This window comes from Peromyscus californicus, unplaced genomic scaffold, assembly GCF_007827085.1.
Source record: "Peromyscus californicus insignis strain IS unplaced genomic scaffold, ASM782708v3 Scaffold_11__1_contigs__length_118956290, whole genome shotgun sequence".
Classification (NCBI taxonomy): domain Eukaryota; kingdom Metazoa; phylum Chordata; class Mammalia; order Rodentia; family Cricetidae; genus Peromyscus; species Peromyscus californicus.
This window is the reverse complement of record NW_026294402.1, coordinates 109,465,399-109,484,625: the sequence shown is the minus strand read 5'-3', so window position 1 is coordinate 109,484,625 and position 19,227 is coordinate 109,465,399. Positions and strand designations below refer to the sequence as shown.

At 41.1% G+C, this 19,227-nt stretch overlaps 1 protein-coding gene across 1 annotated transcript in view; it reads left to right on the top strand.

Moving 5' to 3' along the window:
- The first annotated feature begins 382 nt into the window (after positions 1-382).
- Stt3b (STT3 oligosaccharyltransferase complex catalytic subunit B) overlaps positions 383-19,227 on the top strand; it is a 79,101-nt gene continuing 60,256 nt past the window's right edge. Inside the window, exon 1 of the mRNA XM_052723492.1 lies at positions 383-807. Within this exon, the coding sequence (XP_052579452.1) occupies positions 500-807 (308 nt within the window). The 5' untranslated portion in view covers positions 383-499. The remainder of the gene's footprint in view (positions 808-19,227) is intronic.

Below are 19,227 nucleotides of genomic sequence, written 5' to 3'. Positions count from 1 at the left end.
CTGTTGGGCGAGGGGGCGGAGTTAAGGGTTGCTTGAGCTCCGCCCGGACTCCAGGGGGCTCCTCCCCCTTTGTGCTCCTCACGGCGGGGCGGGCGTGAGGGGGAATGTCATTGCCGCTCCGAGCCGCCGCTCCTCTGGCGCCCTCGTCCCGTCGGCTCTCGCCGCCGCCGCCGCCTCCTCAGCCGCACGGGGGACACGGATGGCTAGTGGGGCGCAGGGGCCTTCTGGGGTGAGACCGCGGCGGTCGCAGCCGCTGCCGAGGCGGAGACTCCGGATCGCCGCCGCCGCCGCCTCCTCCACCCCCAGTGTCCCGGCCTCGCGGTGCTGAGGGCGGGAGCGCGCCCAGCTCTTCCTCCGCCTCCGCCTCCTCCTCCTCGTTGTCGTCGTCGTCGCCCTCCTCCTCCTCCTCCTCCTCCTCTGGGTCTCCGCCCAGCACCCCTCGCTCCAGGCGGCGGCGGCGGCCGCGGAGGACGAGCGAGACCCGCCGCCGGGGCACAACATGGCGGAGCCCTCGGCCCCGGAGAGCAAGCACAAGTCGTCCCTCAACTCGTCCCCGTGGAGCGGCCTCATGGCTCTGGGGAACAGCCGCCACGGGCACCACGGGCCCGGAGCCCAGAGCGCGTCCAGGGCGGCGGCGCCGCCGAAGCCGGGGCCCCCCGCGGGGCTGTCCGGGGGCTTGTCGCAGCCGGCCGGGTGGCAGTCGTTGCTCTCCTTCACCATCCTCTTCCTGGCCTGGCTGGCCGGCTTCAGCTCGCGCCTCTTCGCCGTCATCCGCTTCGAGAGCATCATCCACGAGTTCGACCCGTGGTGAGTGTGCCCGCCCTTCCCCCGCAGGCAGCCCGCCGGTCCCGGGGTTGTCCGGAGCCCCTCGGATTCCACCCGCTCGCACGCGGGCCGGCCCCGGGCGCGCCCCCTGCCCGCTTGGCGAAGTTTGCCCGGGAGCGGAGCCTCGATCCCCGGCCGCCGGCGTGGGCCGGCCCCGCGCGGCGTCTCTTCTCCGCCGCGCCTCGGCTGCCTCCCGGGGCCCCGTCCCCACGCCCTCTCCGCCGCAGCTTTGCGCCTTGTTGCATTCTCTTTTCTTTCTCTCCTTCCTGCCATCCGGGCAGCCCGGGGATTGCCTTTTGGCCGCTGGGGGTGACTGGAATCCCTCGTCCGCTCAGTCTCGCAGTTTCACGCTTTCCACTTGTATTTTCTCTCTCTCGGAGAGTGGAATGTTAGAGGTTAGGGAAAAAAATACTCCCCCGAAAGCGAACGCAGTGCTAGCGGCTCGTGTTTTTCCCGCACCAGGTATTTTCAAGTCTCTTTTTCCCCCTAAGGCCCTTAAGTGCACTCAGCATGCCACAGTTTCCACAGTTGTATTGGGTTGCTTTTTCGAGCGAGATCGTTATTCTGTTAGCCGAACTCTCACCCTCGGCGTTAGCACAGTATCCGACAGCGTTGCAAGAGTTCCTTTATTGGTCGGTCTCTGCAGGAAGGTCTGTGGAGAAGAGAACAAACAGTACCAAGGTGCTGGGAGCTCTAGATGGTCGTGCCGAAGTTGCGCACACTGCATGGCACTGACCTGAAGGGTTTAGGGGATCACCCAACTCCGAACAGTTACCTAGACGGGAAGGAAGATTGCTTTAACTTTCTCCCTATTGGCCCAGCCTGAGTTGTGTTTTTCCACCTGAACAAGGGAGTATGCCTCTTCAGTTTATTCGACTGGCTGCCCTATCAACCTTGAATTAATCTTACTTGTACTTAGATCTAATTAAACGTAGGGTATTTGTCTTACCATTTGAAATGCACAGAGAATCTTCTTAAGAGCAAATAAGTAGGTCGTAAATGAGTTTTGGTGGGGGGGCTTATATGTTAATTATCAGCTTTAAGTTGTGTTTTAAGAAGAATATTTATGCTGCAACATCTATTGAATACCAGAGGGGCCTACTCAAGGAAAATTCTGCTTAGAGAAACATTTACGGTGACAACCTTTTGTGAGATGTTTTCGTCCCATTTTAGAGGTTTTGATTTTCTTTTTCTAACATTAGTTTTGCCTTTAAAAATGACCATTATGTTATTTGGAATCACATATTGGTGTAGATTACATATAAACCTAAGACTTATTTGTGAAGTATTACTAACTGGATAGAGTATTCTTTTGAAACACTCAAGCAATTAGGTTAGAAATGAAATTGAGAAATGAAAGCTACTAGAATTTACTGAACAATATGAAAAGAGAAAGTTGTGTCTTTTCACATAAAGATAGCACAGGGTGACTGACAGACCAAACGTTTTGTGTATTTAAAAAAAAAATTCCAGAGTAATTTTACAAACATTTCCAAAAAGTAACATTCTTATAAATGGAAGACTGTTAACTGCTTAAGGGTTACTCAGAAGCTGAAGTTAATGATTGTAGACAAATGCAAAACTAAACTAAATGATAAATGATGAGATGATACTTTTTTTTGTCATTTTCACCCCTCTTTTGAAGGGGGGTTATAAGTTTGCGTCAAGTCAGTCTCTAGTAAAACTGCATAATATAATGAGAAGGTTTAGATTGCTTTATGAAGTAGATATGCCATTAAAAAAATAAGAAAAAGTATCTTCAGTTTCAAAGCATAATTTGAGAACATAACTTTATTCTCATGAAAATCTATTTTGTTTCTAGTCTATGTATGGAAACACATTTTCGATATTTTTGTCTTTTCATCTGAATCTGTTCCGTTTGAATTTTAATTCATATATACTGATTTGCAAGTGTCCACAGCTAAGGGCTACTAAACTTAGCTATTTCATCTACCTATGGTAGTGTTAATGTTTATTCTTAATGAAATGTTTATGCTCGCGATGTTAGAGCGTTCTAATTAGCAAGTAGATGGGGTAATAAAGGAATTGTCCCTGCACCTCCCTGCATGGAGACTTGTCTGTACGGATCTCATGAAACGTCTATTTCACGTGACCTAATGAGAGAAATCAAGTTCCAACAAAAAGATTACTGTGTTCACTCTAGTTTTTCTTTGCATAGTTGTTAACGTTAGGCATGCCATTCATTCCTCCATCCCATAATCATTCTTGAAAAATTTTTACAAGGGAGTTTGTGTAGATTGCCTGTTGCCTGTCATTAGTTTTGACTTTAAAAACAGTTTTTCTCCAAAGCTAGTAATAACCCTAGTGTCACATACTACCTTGTAAGTGGCTCAGATTACCATGCAGCAATGAGGGGAACCTTTGGTAATAGGAAATGTTCTTTCTGACCTGCCTCCTCCAGCCCCCTCCCCTTCCATTTCTGCATCCTTTCCATGAAAGGTTGTTTGATCATGAGCTGCTTCTATAGGTTTTACAGTAGCTCTTGAATTGTGTGAGACTTCGGGTAGCTGCCTACAGTGACTTGTCACCAGGTTGTACTTATTTTTTAAATTTGTTACCCAAGTTAGAAAGCTTACCAACTGCTATAAGAGGTAGTATGTGAGGTTTTTTAATTAAGTGCCTTTTATGTTGAGAACTTAGCAGCATTTTGGGTTATAATCTCACCTTTTGGTGCTAGTGATTTCCCTCCTTCTCAATTGAGTTGGTGAGATTCCAGGAAGCAGTTGAGACTGTTCTGTAGGTGCCAAACTTTGGCTGACCAACTAGTTTTAACAGCATCTGACTTTTATCTTTTTCTCTAAAATCTTAGTCCTTGCATAGTTTCGCTGTGATGATGAACAACTTGCATGTTCACCTTAGCCAGACCCTTTCCTGTTAGCTTCTCACAGGTTGTTGTAGCTTTCTCCATTAGCGGTAAGTACTCTAGAAGGAGAGTCCCTTCCTTGCTCCTAACTTCACAGCTTTGGAGGGGCTTCCCTCTGGAGAGAATTTAAGAATTTAGAATTTAGAGCTTTAGGTTTTAGCTGCAGTTATCAAAAAGGCAGCAGAAACTGGGCACGCTTGTACCATTCTCTCATAGTAGATCTTGTCTACACTCGTACCTTTTTCTGTTTTGTTAGGACAAAGTTTTAGAGGACAGGGAATGATTTTTCCTTAGAAACTATGGTATAAATAGGTTAATTAGTGCAGGCACATTTTCAAAGACGTGACAAGCCTTGGAAAGTAAGCTGTTTATGAGTGTTGGGGACTGCTTCCTGTCTTTTGAGGTCTCCCATGTTTTTCTTTACAGATGACAAAACCAAAAAAAAAAAAAAAAAAGAAAAACTGTTGACCTCATTTCTGAAGAGTTTTAGAACACACAACTTCCCAGGTCGTAGAGCCCCCCTCCCCACCCACCCCCCCTGTGGGGTGGTTAGCAGCAGCAGTCCCACCACTTGATTTCATTGTAATCAACACTTTAGCTGGGAGCTTCTGGGATCATTCTGAGTTAGAAGCACATGTATGGGAAGTGCTTGAGTTGCTGGTTTTGATGGTGGCTTTGGACCTGCCCGGACTTGCAGTCACTGTAACCCTCTGGTGGTAGTCGTGAATTTCATGAAGCATATGATAGCTCCAAAGCAGTTAGAACCTGTCACCAAAGCCCTTGGAACTTTTCCTTGAGAATTTTCTTTTCTTTAGGGCCAAACTGGGTAGGACCGCAGGCCTCTCAATGTCATGAGTGGTTGGCATGAAGACAATTAGTTGTCCACCAAGCATTAGAAACTAAAATTTCCCTTCTCTGGTTCTGAACCTATGGATGTGGAAGTAACTTGACAGCCTATCTCTGCCTAACCTCCAGTCTTTGTGCTGTTAAAGTGCTGAGTGTATAGAAAAAACATACTAAAATATTCTTCATTGTACTATCTTTTTTTTTTTTTTTTTTTGGTTTTTCGAGACAGGGTTTCTCTGTGTAGCTTTGCGCCTCTCCTGGAACTCACTTGATAGCCCAGGCTGGCCTCGAACTCACAGAGATCCGCCTGGCTCTGCCTCCCGAGTGCTGGGATTAAAGGCGTGCGCCACCACCGCCCGGCCATTGTACTATCTTAATATTTACCAGTATACCTGTGTTCTCAGAAGTAACTTTCTATAAGGCTGATGTTACTTGAGTGACCAAGTCTCATTTTATTTTAGCTCTAAAACGAAATCATAGGGCACCACAATACTGCAGCTGCTGAGTTAGAAGCCTTCGAATTTCAGTAGATCTGCCTTCTTCTAAGTGATTGCGCTCTAAGTTTTCAACATACAGGAAAGTTGAATTTCAGAGTGAACATTCCTATCACTACTACATATGTTCTCCAATTGATATCTTTTACTTCACTTTTCAATGTCTATGACTGTGCTTACACCCTTCTTCTGGACTCTATAATCTAGAGAGACTGCTGGTGCATTGTTCCTGTGATACAGATGCTACCCTGGTTCCTCTACTCCTTGATAAAGGAGATCTTTCTTTCCGTAACGCATTGGTTTTCTGTAAAACCTGAGCTCAGCAGTACAAATAACTGTTTCTGTATCTTCGCTTGGGATCTGATTCCATCTCTTTCAGGTTTGGTCAGTAATTTTACTTGAGTACATTGTAAGCCGGTGCATTAGCCATGTCTGTTAAATGACTTGGCTTTGTTGAATCTGCTGTCTCAAGAGAAAGTATGAAGTAATTGAGGGTTGGTTTATTAGACTTCACTTATGTAGAACTTCTAACTTCTTGAATTGTTTTATTGTTTAGCCTGTTGTCACTGCCATGTTTCATCCCAATAATACAGAGCCTGAAAACATATACATCAACATTAAGGGGGCCAGATTTGGATCACCCTGCTGATCCTGATTGATGATACTTCTCATTTTTAAACCTTTTGCTCTTTCTGAGAAGGGTTCTCTCCTCACCTTAACCTGTTTTTCTTCCTCCCCTCCCTTCTGGCAAGGACTATGAAGCCCAGGCTGGCAGGTGGGATTACAAGTGTGTCCTGCCACACCCTGCTTCTCACTTTACCTACTTCTGGCCACGAATACTTTCCTAGGACTTAGAAATAGATAGAAATGGCAGTACATGGGAGAAAAGAAAAGAGCTCCATGTCTAGTAGAGTAAATTGGGAGAAATGGGACACTTGTCCCAGAAGCTCCTGTGTTTTGAGCAAATTTGTTAACTGGTGTTTGTAGGCTGACCAAAAGATCTAATCACGTTTTATAGTTTGTGTGTTTGGAAAATTTTTTTCTTTGTTTGAGACATCTGAACATTTTGGAATAGACCTTCAACATAAATTAATAAATGTCCATTTATTCAAATTTATACCACTTGAAGACAAGCAAATCTGTGAATATTGCACCTTCACTGACGGAAGTTAACCATATCATCTGTAACCTTTCCTTTGTGGAACTTAATGTTAAGGAAACATTAACATGTTTCCAGTGGTAATGCATGCCTAAGTTTAACAGTGTCTCCCAGTCTGATAGTTAGCTTTGAATTGAGGAAATGGGATAAAATCTTTAGGCAAACTGTATTTTAGCTCCATGTTTTCCAGATCTGGTGATTTCAAAGTCTTTCTTTACTGTACCCCTCCCCTAAGGCAGATTTGTAAGAAAATGTCTTTAGTTTCTTTCTTTCTTTTTTTTCCTGAGACAGGGTTTTTCAAGTATCCCTGGCTGTCCTGAAACTCACTCTGTAGACCAGGCTGGCCTCGAACTCTTGCCTCTGCCTCCTGAATGCTGGCATTAAAGGGGTTTGCCACCACCACCTGACTTCATGTGTTTCTTAGTCATCTATTCTAAGTCTTAATACATTGGCCCATCAAAAAATGCTTGGTCAAAGCCCTCTCTAGCAAAGTAAGCTTGATAGTTGGATGATAGTTACTTTGATTGTTTTAATGTAGAGAAAGAAGAAAAAAAGTTAATTGTTTTAAGTTTTGTTTGTTTGTTGTTGAAGATTATTAGTGAATTTTTAGAAATGGGCCTTTTTAAAAAGGTTGAGAAGAAAAGATGTTGGAATCAAGTTGAATATTTCCACTGAGGTTTGTTTGTAAAATTCATAGTGTTGAGTTTGGAAGCATTAAGTCCTTCCAGCATGGGAATTTTGAATGGACAACTGTGCTTTTGGAATAGACTCAGTAATCTATAGGTACATAGATGTCACCTGTCGTGTTCAATTCCCAGCACCCACATGGCAGCTCACTACTATCTGTAACTCCAGTTCCAAGGGATCCAACACACTCACACAGACATAATGAAGGCAAAACACCAATGCACATGAAATAAAAATAAATAAAAAGATTTTTTTAAAAAAAAGAAGAAATCTAATACACAGTAAAATGAGGACCCATCTGACCATTACTCAGACCATGATCATTGTCATCACCTCTGACACTGTTTACTTCCCCAGTCTGTCTCCCACATTGTAAGTTATTTATTCATGTATTTTATGTATGAGTGCTCTGTCTTCATGCACACTAGAAGAAGGAATCTGATCCCATTACAAATGGTAGTGGTGAGCTCCCATGTGGTTGTTGGGAATTGAACTCAGGACCTCTGGAAGAGCAGTCATGTGCTCTTAACCACTGAGCTATCTAACCACATTGTAAGTTAACTAAGTACTTAGGTCCTTTATGTTTTGTCATAGGTGATGAGCCTTCTATATTGCTAAATAACAGTTTAGTTGATGTATTTTAGTAAAGTGGAATTGTAGCTTTTATGTCTTGCTTTTTTGCTCATCTCTTGGTTAAAAGATTCAAACATGGGAGCAATAAGTAAGATTCAGCAATAGTTTGACTAGCACCCGAGATTTTTGCCTTTTCTTTTTATAACAGGAAGTACCTGTAAAAAAGACAGGGAAGGCCGAGTGGCGGTGCCGTACGCCTTTAATCCCAGTACTTGGGAAGCAGAGCCAGGCGAATCTCTGTGAGTTCAAGGCCAGCCCGGTCTACAGAGCGAGCTCCAGGACAGGCACCTAAACTACACAGAGAAACCCTGTCTCAAAAAACAAACAAAGACAGGGAAAAGTTTTCTTTTCACTTGAAATAACAAATGATCTTTTAAAAAAATTTTAAATTTATTATTTTATATGTTTATGTTTTATCTGTATATGTGTCTGTGTATCATGTGCATGCCTGGTGCCCACAAAGCCCAGAAGTTACAAACAGTTTTGCACTGCCATATAGATGTTGGGAATTGAACCCTAGGTCCTCTAGAACTAGAGTATCCAGAGCTCTTAACCACTGAGCCATCTCTCCAGCCTTAGATAACAAATGATCTTAAAGCTAACTCTTTAGATGTAGTCATCATTTTCTCTAGATACCCTTGAAAGATTGAATCTCTCAGAAGACTCAGAGGATACAGGAAGCAGGGCATGGGAATACTGCTTCATTCTCTTTCCGGAAACAAATGATAATGGAATCAATTAAAAAAAAAAAAGTTCAAAAACTGGGCTTTGGGGGAGGAGCTACAGTGGTATTGGACTGTGTATGCCTGCAGTCCTAGCTACTTTGTGAAACTAGGGTTGTGAACTTTGAGTGTTGTTGGTTGTTTTCTTACTCATTGTCTCTTTGGGGGGCCTGCCACCAGACTCCCAAATAAATCATTCATGGAGGCTTATTCTTAATTATGAATGCCTGACTTTAGCTTGGCTTATTTCTAGCCAGCTTTCCTTAACTTAAATTATTCTGTCTACCTTTTGTCTCTGGGCTTTTACAATTCTCTTACTTCTGTAAATTTACTCTTACTCCATGGCTGGCTGGCTGGGTGGCTGGCCCCTGGAGTCCTCCTCTCCATCTCTTGGTCTTTCTTTGATTTCTCCTGTATATTCTCTCTGCCTGCCAGCCCCACCTATCTTTTCTCCTGCCTTGTTATTGGCCATTTCTTTATTAGACGATCAGGTGTTTTAGACAGGCACAGTAGCACAGCTTCACAGAGTTAAACAAATTGGACATAAACAAAAGTAACACACCTTAAAATAATGTTCTACAACACTTGAGCTTCTGCTGCTCAGACCAGCCTGGCCAACATAGTGAGATTTTATCCCAAACAAATAAACGAGAACTTGATTTTGTCAGCTGTTGCTCATTTTAAAGGATGTAAATATATTAAAAATTAACTTGTGTATGGATGGTTGATAATTCTTTTGTGATTTCAGATAGGATTTCACTATTCAGTTCAGGCTGGCCTAGAACTTGTGACGTAGCCCAGACTGCATGAATTCTCCTTCCTGCTTCAGCACTGTCACTGCCTTCCCTTAAACCCTCTCAAGTGCTGGGATCATGTCTAGCAGTAAGTTATGTGTGTGCACATACATGTGCATGCATGACTACCTGTATGTGAGCAGGTTGATGTCATGTGTTTTCCTTGGATCACTCACTGCCTTATATATTGATCCAGGATCTCTCACTTGAACCCAGAGTTTGCTGATGAGCTAGTTCAGTTAGCCAGCCTGCTTAGGGATCCCTCCTTGCCTTCACTTCCCAGCAAAGTAGGATTACAAAGGGGCCATCACACCCATCCAGCATTTGTGTGGGTGCTAGAGATCCCAAACACCAGTCCTCACCTTTTACCCATTAAGCCAGCTCCTTAGCCCCGACACGCCGATTCTGGAAAGACAGGGTGTTGGTATCTGAGCTTAAAGAATTTAGGAAAGTCCTAAGAATGTTCTGTTTTGTGTGTTGGGTTTTGTTGTTGTTGTTCTTTGTTTTTGGGGGGCGGGGAGGTTTGCTAGTTTTGGATTGTGTATGTTTTTGTTTGTGTAGGTACAGAATCTTGAATGGTTTCTCTGAGTTCTTAGTGTTTCCCAGGTTGCTTTCTTCTAGTGCAGCAGTTCTCAACCTGTGGGTCAAATGACCCTTTCACCGGGGTCACCTAAGAAGACCGTTGGAAAACACAGATATTTACATTATGATTCTTAACAGTAGCAAAACTACAGTTATGAAGTAGCAAGGAAATAATTTTATGCTTGGGGAGTCACCACAACATGAGGAACTGTATTAAAGGGTGTCCCCAGCATTAGGAAGGTCAGGCTAGTGTTCAGTGGTTACTTATTTTTATCCTTTTCAGTTTATTTCCTTGATTGTTTACTGGCTGTGTCTTATCTTCAGGAAGATTGAGAAAGAGGCATATTAGGAAGAGTTTCTCAAAAACCATCTTCAAGGATAAAGTTAAAGAATGATAAAAGGTCATTGTAGGAACCTGAACTGTATTGGGCTATGAGAATTAGTTGTCTGTTAGCAAATGCTTTATGGTATCAGGAAAGTGATTCTGGTTGCTAAGGCTTCCTTTTATAATTAGAAAGCACTTTTTTTGTTTGTTTTGTTTTGTTTTTTGAGACAGTGTTTCTTTGTGTAGCTTTGGAGCCTTTCCTGCAACTTGCTCTGTAGACCAGGCTGGCTTCGAACTCACTGAGATCCGTCTGCCTCTGCCTCCCTAGTGCTGGGACTAAAAGGTGTGCGCCACCACCGCCCGGCTAGAAAGCACTTCTTAAGGAAAACAAGTGAGAAAACTCACATGCATTTCCCTTTTGTGGGTAGAATGATTTTGATCAGATTTGGTGGTTTGGTGGTGTTTTCTGCTGTATATTAGTATAAAACCCATGCAACTTGAGTGGATAACATTTATTTCTTTTGTGAACAAATAATGGGCTGTCATCAAACTTAATTTATTGCTGAAGAAAAATTTAAATCTGGAATTGCCTTTCTTAAAACTCTCAATTGAGCCAGTCAGTATTTGAATTCTATAACCCAAACTTTAAAACTTAAGCCAAATATCCTAAGAAAGATGTTTAACAAGTCTCATCATCTCAAACTCCATTCCGAACATGCTATGGAATGATGCAGATGCCTTGAATTAGATTCCACTTGAGTAATGGTCTAGTGTAATGATAGAAGTCCCTTTCAGTGCTGCTCCTGATAGTTGTCCTCTTGTATGAATTCCCAAGTGGAGATCCTCTCCTGAAATATCTTAACTGTTGTGAAATATGCCAGACACACTCCTTTCCGGAAAATAACCTGATAATCTCTTATCTGCCCCATGTGAGAAGTTAATCAGTATTGGCTCTATTAATAACATTATAAAACAAACTTTCATTAAACTTTACTGAGGACTGTGCAGTTGACTGACTAAACAGGCTGAAGCCATTGTTTTTTTAAAGAGGTTTACATCTGTAAAGTAAAAATACTCAAGGAGACTGGGGTGTTTTGTTTTATTTATTTATTTAGTGTGTGTATCTGAATTGGTAAGGCATTGTTATTTGGATTTTTATGCTTATTTGCCCCTGTAGTGAATAATGATTTAATGTTGTTTCAGAACACAGAAAAAAGTATCCTTTCATTCAAGAACATCATTTGTATTCTCCCTGAAATATTTTACACAGTATTAGGGTGTGGTGAACACTCATTGAATATTAAATATTTTGTCTTTAACTATACTTTTTAAAAATTAAGTTTGTCTTAAACTGTACCTCTTGTTTTGGTGATAATGGTCATATAATAAGTCTCTTGGGTATGACTTTGATAAATCTTGGGTTTGACTGTAGTAGCAGTAAAGTCATGTGCAGTGAACATTGTAATCCCACTTTTACTGGTATTTTAGTCTTAAGAGGAGAGCTGCTGGAGAAGAGATGGTACTACTCGAAGAAGAGACGGCTTTGGTCAGCACTGCCAGCCACTAGCAATAAGGGTGAATGGCTGACTGGATGCGTTAAGAACTCTGAGGGGGCTGGAGAGATGGCTCTGTGGTTAAGAGCATTGGCTTCTTTTGCAGAGGTCCTGAGTTCAATTCCCAGCAACCACATGGTGGCTCACAGCCATTTAAAATGAGAACTGACACCCTCTTCTGGCATGTACACATACATGCAGACAGAGCACTCATACATAAAATACATAAATAAATAAAATGAAAAAAGAACTTTGAGGGAAAGTGTAATTTTAGTTGTATGAATGGTTCTTACAAGTACAAGTAACTCTCAAACAGTTCCTTTTCAAGCTTTAACTCATTAATTGAGGAACATTGAATCAGACAAGAAAAACTAGTTGAAGTCTACAAGCCACCTGAAGTATAAAAGTTGCGTTGTTAGTTTTTGAGATGATGAATGGAAAAGATGCCATTGATAAAAATTAGTTTTCAAGCTAATTTGAGTTTGAGGAATAGTAAGAGCTGAAATTGTTGTATGCCATGATATTAGTTACTGCATACTAAATTCATGCCAGCAATGAGTTTAGGTAACATTGGATTAATTATCTGTTCATAGCTCTTTCTTGAACTCAGTGATGAAGGTAAATGATGGACAGATCCAGCAACACTTTAGGAGGCATCAGAGTTCTGATCTCATTCTAAACTTTACCTTAAAGATTAAAGGATACTAAATAAAAAATACTCACTAGAATGAAATAAATTACCATCTTCACTAAAGTGTCTTTGCAGTGGAAATAGCTTTGTCTTTGCCTAATTATTAAGTGGGTCACTGAATAGTAGATATTAGTGTATAAGTGTTAAACCAAAATATGACACCTCTATCCATTTTTAAATTATTAATCAAACCCTAATAGAAATGATTGGTCTGTTATTTAAGTACACCGCTGAATTTCACCTCATAATGGAGGTATTCCTGTGAGTCCTTGAACTGAAAACCTGGAATGATTTCGATTTTTTTTTTAACAGTACTGTCTGCCTCAAAAAAAATTATTTATCCACCAATATACTTTAAAAAGACAGTCTATTAATACTTGTGCAAAGCCCCAAGTTTCGTCCCCAGCACAGCAAAAGGATGACGACGACGACAGTAAAAAGAATCCTGTTATAAGTGGGTGGAATTTGTTCAATACATTAACTCACACTGTATGTTCACCTACTTTTTTAAACTTAATACAATTGTCCCATGGAAGTGTAACTTAACTCCCACATCAGTTTTACTCTAGACTAAGGGAGGCTTTTATTTTAACATGCTACACAGCTTTCCAGCATTTGAAGGAGGAACGTGATAATGAAACCATGTCAGATAAATAAAATCTAATCTTAACACAGTTAAATAAAGGCCAGTCATATGTTCAAAGTAGAAAAATGAGCTTGAGCAACTAATATAAAAAAAAACAGCTATTTATTTATCGTTGCTTAATTGAGTCAGTCAGTTCATTAAAAGGGAGACATTTTTCTCACCATTTAAGATTATTTTGATTGTTAAAGTAATTTACTGAACTTAAAGTGTCTAATATAAACAGCTTTTATACAAAAGGTTTTCCTTTAAATAAGATAACTTTGGATATTTAAAAATCATTTATGTTATTTAAGTGATGTTAGTTAGACCTATTGGGCTTGAATCACAACACACAACATTACTTATAAATGGAAGTGTGTTTAAAATGTAACATGCACATAAGTGGAATATGTATACTCTGTATAATTGTGAAACTTACTGATGACTTTGGGAATCTACCCAGCAGCTGCAGAACGAGGATGTGGCCATCTTCATATTTACCTGTTTCTTCTTTTGCCTGTCCTTTTATTTTTCCTGTTGCAGCTAGGAAGCTGTTCTGACTTTTTAAATACAGATTTTACTTTTGATTATACATGTATATGTTTGGCAGGCGTATGTGCATCTGTCCACAAAGTCTAGAAGAGAGTAAAGAGCTGAAGTTACAGCAGTTGTGAGCCACTTGATGTGGGTGCTACAAACTAAACCTTGGATTTTGCAAAAGCAGTATGTGTTCTTAACTGCTGAACCATCTCTCAGCCCCCATTTCCATCACTGCCTTTGAAAACAAAACATAAAACTCCACTTGTGTCTGTGAGTTTGGGACTTTTGAAAGATAGTCTTCTCTTTTAAAAGTTATATGTCTTTGAGTCAGGGGCTCTATCTAGCCCTGGCTGTCCTGGAACTGGCTGTGTAGATCAGGCTGGCCTTTAACTCACAAATACCTGCCTGCCTTTGCAAGGACTGGGATTAAAAGTGTGTGCTGACATATCAGACAATAATCTTACATTTATTTTGACTTGGATTTTTGCATTTACTGGGTAATGAATTTCAGGGTTCTACGTTTTTTATTACGAATAATGTTGCTAATGATAAAACTTCCAATATATGCATGTGTATGTTTGATAGCTGTGTACCTGGACTGACATTATATTTCAGCTATTTACTTATCAAGATACCATCTCAAAACTTGGTGACACAGCAGCCAGCACTTTCCCACCATTCTGTGGGTTGAAGTTACTCCACTTGCATCAGCTTGCATGTTGAAAAGATTGTAGTTGTCTTCACAGACTGTAGCCAGCTGGGGCTAGAATGCCTCAGATGCCTGGACATACTGGAACTTGTACTTCCTTAGTCAGAGCTTTAGCTCTTCCATGTTGTTACTTTGGCTACCTTACCAAGTGGCTCCTGGGCTCCAAGAAGGAATCCCAAGATGGGAAAATCATTCTGGCTGACTAAAGGTTAGACTTGGAGTGGACTGTATCTGTTCCAGAATATTTTACTGTTCAGATGGCATAGGCCTATCTCAGTGTAAAAAGAGGCCACTCATATATAGGTGCAGAATTATTTAGGACTATGTTTAGAAATTCATCCTTAATATGTTTATTACTTTAATCTCCAGTGAATATCTTGGGCCATTTTGGATGTTGTTTGTCTTATATTTGAGACAGGGTCTTACTATATAATCCAGGCTGCTTTCTCCTGCTCCAGTTTCCCAAGTATTGGACTAATAGGCGTACACCACCATGCTTGGCCCTAACCAGTTTTTAAAATTGTCTTTTCTTAATGATTTAATAAGAGGCTTCACATATACATTTATTTACATATACATATACACTGTACACTAAATTGAGGTTAAACTTGTTGCAGATGTTTTATTTCAGCTTGTGACTTACTGCAATCCTATGGTATCAATATTTTATTTTCCCTACTTTACAGATGTGCTGTAGTTAGTGTATGTTAAAAGAATGTAGTCTTGAAGTCAGATAGCTTCCAAAGGTGACATTTTGTTTTAAAGAATGGTGTTTGCAAAGGTATATGGTTGGGTGTCCATCAACCTATAGCCTTTCCCAAAAGAGGTCAAGGCTTAAAAAACCTGATTAATCACTGTGACATTTTGTTAGGAGTACACTGAGGACAGGTAATGCTGGGGAACTGATGGCTCTAGAACCAGTACATTCAGCCCCAAGTGTTCTCCAGTGCTGCTCACCTGCCTCGTTTCTTGTTTTTTCCCTTCTGAGTTATTCATTTGGATCAGTCACTGTCTGCATGAACTTGCATACTTGTTTTCCATAGCCAGGCTAATTGCTGTCAGTGCTCTTTGTGAGGGTGTGTTGAGTTCTCAGGATAGAGGGTTTGGCCGACACTTGAGATTCTCTTGCCTACCTCTGTTTTGATACTTTATTGTGGAAATTAAAGCTCTTAAGTGTTGCGGCCAAAATATTTTCAAAATTACATAAACTTTAGAAATTGAGTGAGTATTCAAATGTTTGCCCTGTGTTCTTAGATCACTGTAGACAGGTACCAAGCAGGACTGAAGTCCAGAATGCAAAGCTCTGAGGGAAATGAAACTGCTTTCTTTTGTGCCTGAATAGGAAAAGATGTAAATACATTTGTAGACACTTTGCTCTCAAATCAGGAAGATTTGTTTGTGTAGTTTCCAGTTATTTCAGTTCTTTCCATTGATGGCACCCTAGTAGGCCTAGTGCAAACATGCCACCTCACATTTCTTGAATTTAATACCCAAACACAGCACCACACACCTATTTAAACTTTAATCTTAGCAATAAGTAGGCAGATTTGTGAGTTCAAGGCCAGCTTGATTTGCATAGTTAAGTTCCAGGCCAGTCAAGGCTAAGTAGTGAGACTTTGTCTTCATAAATAAGTAATAAATATCCAAAGGCAGAAGTAGAAGTTCTCATTGGAAGATTTTGTATTCTTTTTTCTTTTCTTTTTTTGGGGATCGGAGGTTCGAAACAAGGTTTCTCTGTGTAGCCCTGGCTGACCTGGAACTTGCTCTGTAGACCAGGCTGGCCTCAAACTCAAGAAATCTGCCTCCCTCTGCCAGACGGGATTAAAGGCATGCACCACTACTTCTGGGCTGGAAGGATTTGCACTTTGTGTAGTGGCTTCTTGGGGTTTTGATTCAAGTGCCTGTTGTGGCAAATGCATGTAATCGTGGTTCTCAAGAGTCTCAAGGGCTGTGCAGCTTAATGAGACCTCAAGTCACAAATCAAAGATTCTGACCTGGAATGCTATCCACCAGTGACTCCCACCATTGCATATAGAGGCTTTTGTTCATTTTTGTTCTTCGACTTTAGGGTCATAAAGCATTAATTACTCTTCTCAGAAAACTAAATACAGTGAGTCTGTTGACCCAGTTACCTCGATAAATTACTGGTGTCAAGTAATTTGGCCAAAAAAAAAAAAATCAAATTCCAACATGTTGAGGGCCATTTGTAAAACAAAATTCAGTAAGTGGGCCTTTGTCTTAGTATCCAAGTTGAGTATTAAAACACAGTGGTATTTAAGGATGTCAGCTTGTGAGTATGCCTCCTTAGGTCTTGAGAACCAAAATATCTAAGAGGGCCTATATACACTCACTGCCTTCTCTGAGTGACACTTTTAGTTTATCCCTCGTTACTTTCCACCCTCACAAGAGTATTTCTTGCAAAATAATGATCATTTGGCTTTTGAGTTTTAGTTGACCAAACCACTTTCATCATAGCAAATTGTAGATCATGGGATATTATTACTTTAGGTCATGCTTGCTATATATCTTATTTCTATAGAAGATGAATTTATTTCCTGGTTTATGTATATTTCATATGTATGCAAATGCACATTATACATATAGCTAATTAGTTGGAAATCCTATTTATATAGGATTATATGTCTAAGACAGCATTGGAGGTTTATATAATATGGATATGTTTGTAACAAATATATCATATTTAGTATGTATATTTAATCATTGTATGCTTTCCTCTTGTCTTAAGTTTTATATTTAGTCTTTATTAGACTTAGCTGAGCATAGCTCATTGGGTCGTTGAATCAAATATTCATTTTTATATTTACTAATTTTTTTAGTTCCTATAGCATATCAACCTCTTGGATATTTAATTTTTAGTTCTTGGTAATTTTTCATCAGTTTTTTTTTTTTTTTTTTTTTTTTTTTTTTTTGGTTTTTCGAGACAGGGTTTCTCTGTGTAGCTTTGCGCCTTTCCTGGAACTCGCTTTGGAGACCAGGCTGGCCTCGAACTCACAGAGATCCGCCTGGCTCTGCCTCCCGAGTGCTGGGATTAAAGGCGTGCGCCACCACCGCCCGGCTCAGTTTTTTTTTTAAAAGGTTTATTTATTTTTTTTTTTTGGTGGGGATGGGAAGTGCTTACATTCCACGGCACACAGGTAGAAGTTGGAGGACAACTTACCAGAGTCAGTTTTTTATTTACCATGTGGTTTCCATCCACTGAGCCATCTTGCCAGCCTCCTGTTAGTTTTTTTAAAAGTCCATTATAGCCAGGTGTGGTAGGATGCACATGTATGTAATCTCAGCACTTTGGAGGCTGAGTTGGGAGTATCCCAAGTTCAAGGCCAGGCTGACCTCAGAGGAAGAAGAGCCTCTCCCAAAACAGAACAGACCACATGTCCTTAATAGTCCAGAGAGATTGTCCACTTCAGGGGCTACTGATGGAAACTGGCAGCAGACAGTTAAAGCCGCTATTATCAGATGGGACTGAAACAGGGCCCTTATTTGTGGTTAATGTGTGTTGTGACATTTTGTTGTATGTTGCCTGGTCTTTTGGTTTTGTGCACATCGCTTTGAGGGAGAAGAGTGAGAGTGACCTAAAGGAGAGTGGCAAGATGGTTGCGGACCTTACACAACCCTTTGCTTTCTCTTGTGCTCACCAGTACAGAAGCGGGTGCTTTAAAGGTCTCACTCAGTACATGCTCTTTCTGCAGAAGGGCTTGTGTCAAAGTGGCCCACTTATCAGTGAGTGGAGTCAGGGAGCATCATCTCAGGGCCAGGCCGCAGCTGCCTGCGCACTGCTGGGTACATGGTGGTACAGCAGTGACTGTTTGGTCTCTCCTCTGTAGGTCTTTTCCTTCAGAGTTGACTTGAAGTTCTTTTTCATGTATCATTGGTGTACCTAATGTACTTTCATGTGTCCTCTGCTGTACTTAAGCACTGCTGTGGATATCTATAACATTCTAGCCTTGGCATACCTTTCTTTGCATTTCCATTATCTTAAGTGATAAACTTGACTAATATAGTTACTTAGTGCCCTTAAGATGTCAGCTGGTGCAAGTGGGTTTAAAATTGCTTTCGTAGCCATAGTGAAATAAAGCAGGCTTTCCACCCTCTGTACTCAATGAAACTATTCCTTGGGTTTTTGATCCTGCCGCTAGGTGGCAGGGATAATAAAAGGCACACGGAAATGCCAGTGTTAGTGTATGGTTAGTTGGTGCTGTTCTCTAGCTTCATTAATATAGACTTTGGGTGAATATTGGAAGTCTCTGAACTAGAGGACCTACCTCACTCTATAAGAACAGCTGTAAAACTTGTGGTTTTTTTGTTTGTTTGTCTTCGGAGCTGAGTACTGAACCCAGGGCTAAATCCCCAACCGAAACTTGTGTATCTTGAGTAGAGTTAGTAACAAGGTAAAGGAGAACACCAAATCATTGGTGTTCATTAAAAAAATTGTTATTGTTGTGGCGGTGCTGGTCGTGTGTTTACATGATGCCACAGTGCATGTGTCGAGGTCATGAGACAACTTTGTAGAGTCTATTCTTTCACATTTGCTTTATGAATGGATGTAACATTCTGGAGATGGAACTCAGGTCACCAGGCTTATTGTGACAATTGCCTTTACCTGCTGAGTGTCTCTCAGCTGACAGTGTTCTGACCTGCCTTGCATTCTGTATTTACCATTATTGAATTTGACTTCTCTATTTCTTGATTCTGTTAGGCTTACTTGGTCTTCTGAGCAGGCTTTCACCAGAGACTCCTTTCTAGTATTATACATAAATAAACAGCCATATTGACAAGTACAGATGACTTTTGTGATGTTTCGGTCAAGAGTTAAGTCACTTGGACCCTCAGACCTGTCACCACAATTAGTAGCCTAAGTGAACTTGGAAAGGGCTTATTTCCCAGTGGAGCTCCCAAAGGAGAACCGAGCCCTACCTACACCTTGACTGGAGCTGCGTGCATTCGAAGAAGAACTCAGCTGGGTTCAGAACTATGCTGAACTCAGCTGGGATTGTGATCCATGAAAGTATGAAGTAACAAGTGAATGCTTTGGAAACCACTAAGTGTGTGCAACTTGTTACACAAAGGTAGAGAACTAACACAAATGCCCTTCATAGCCCTTGCTTTCCATCTGCTACTGCCTAACACATACTCAAGA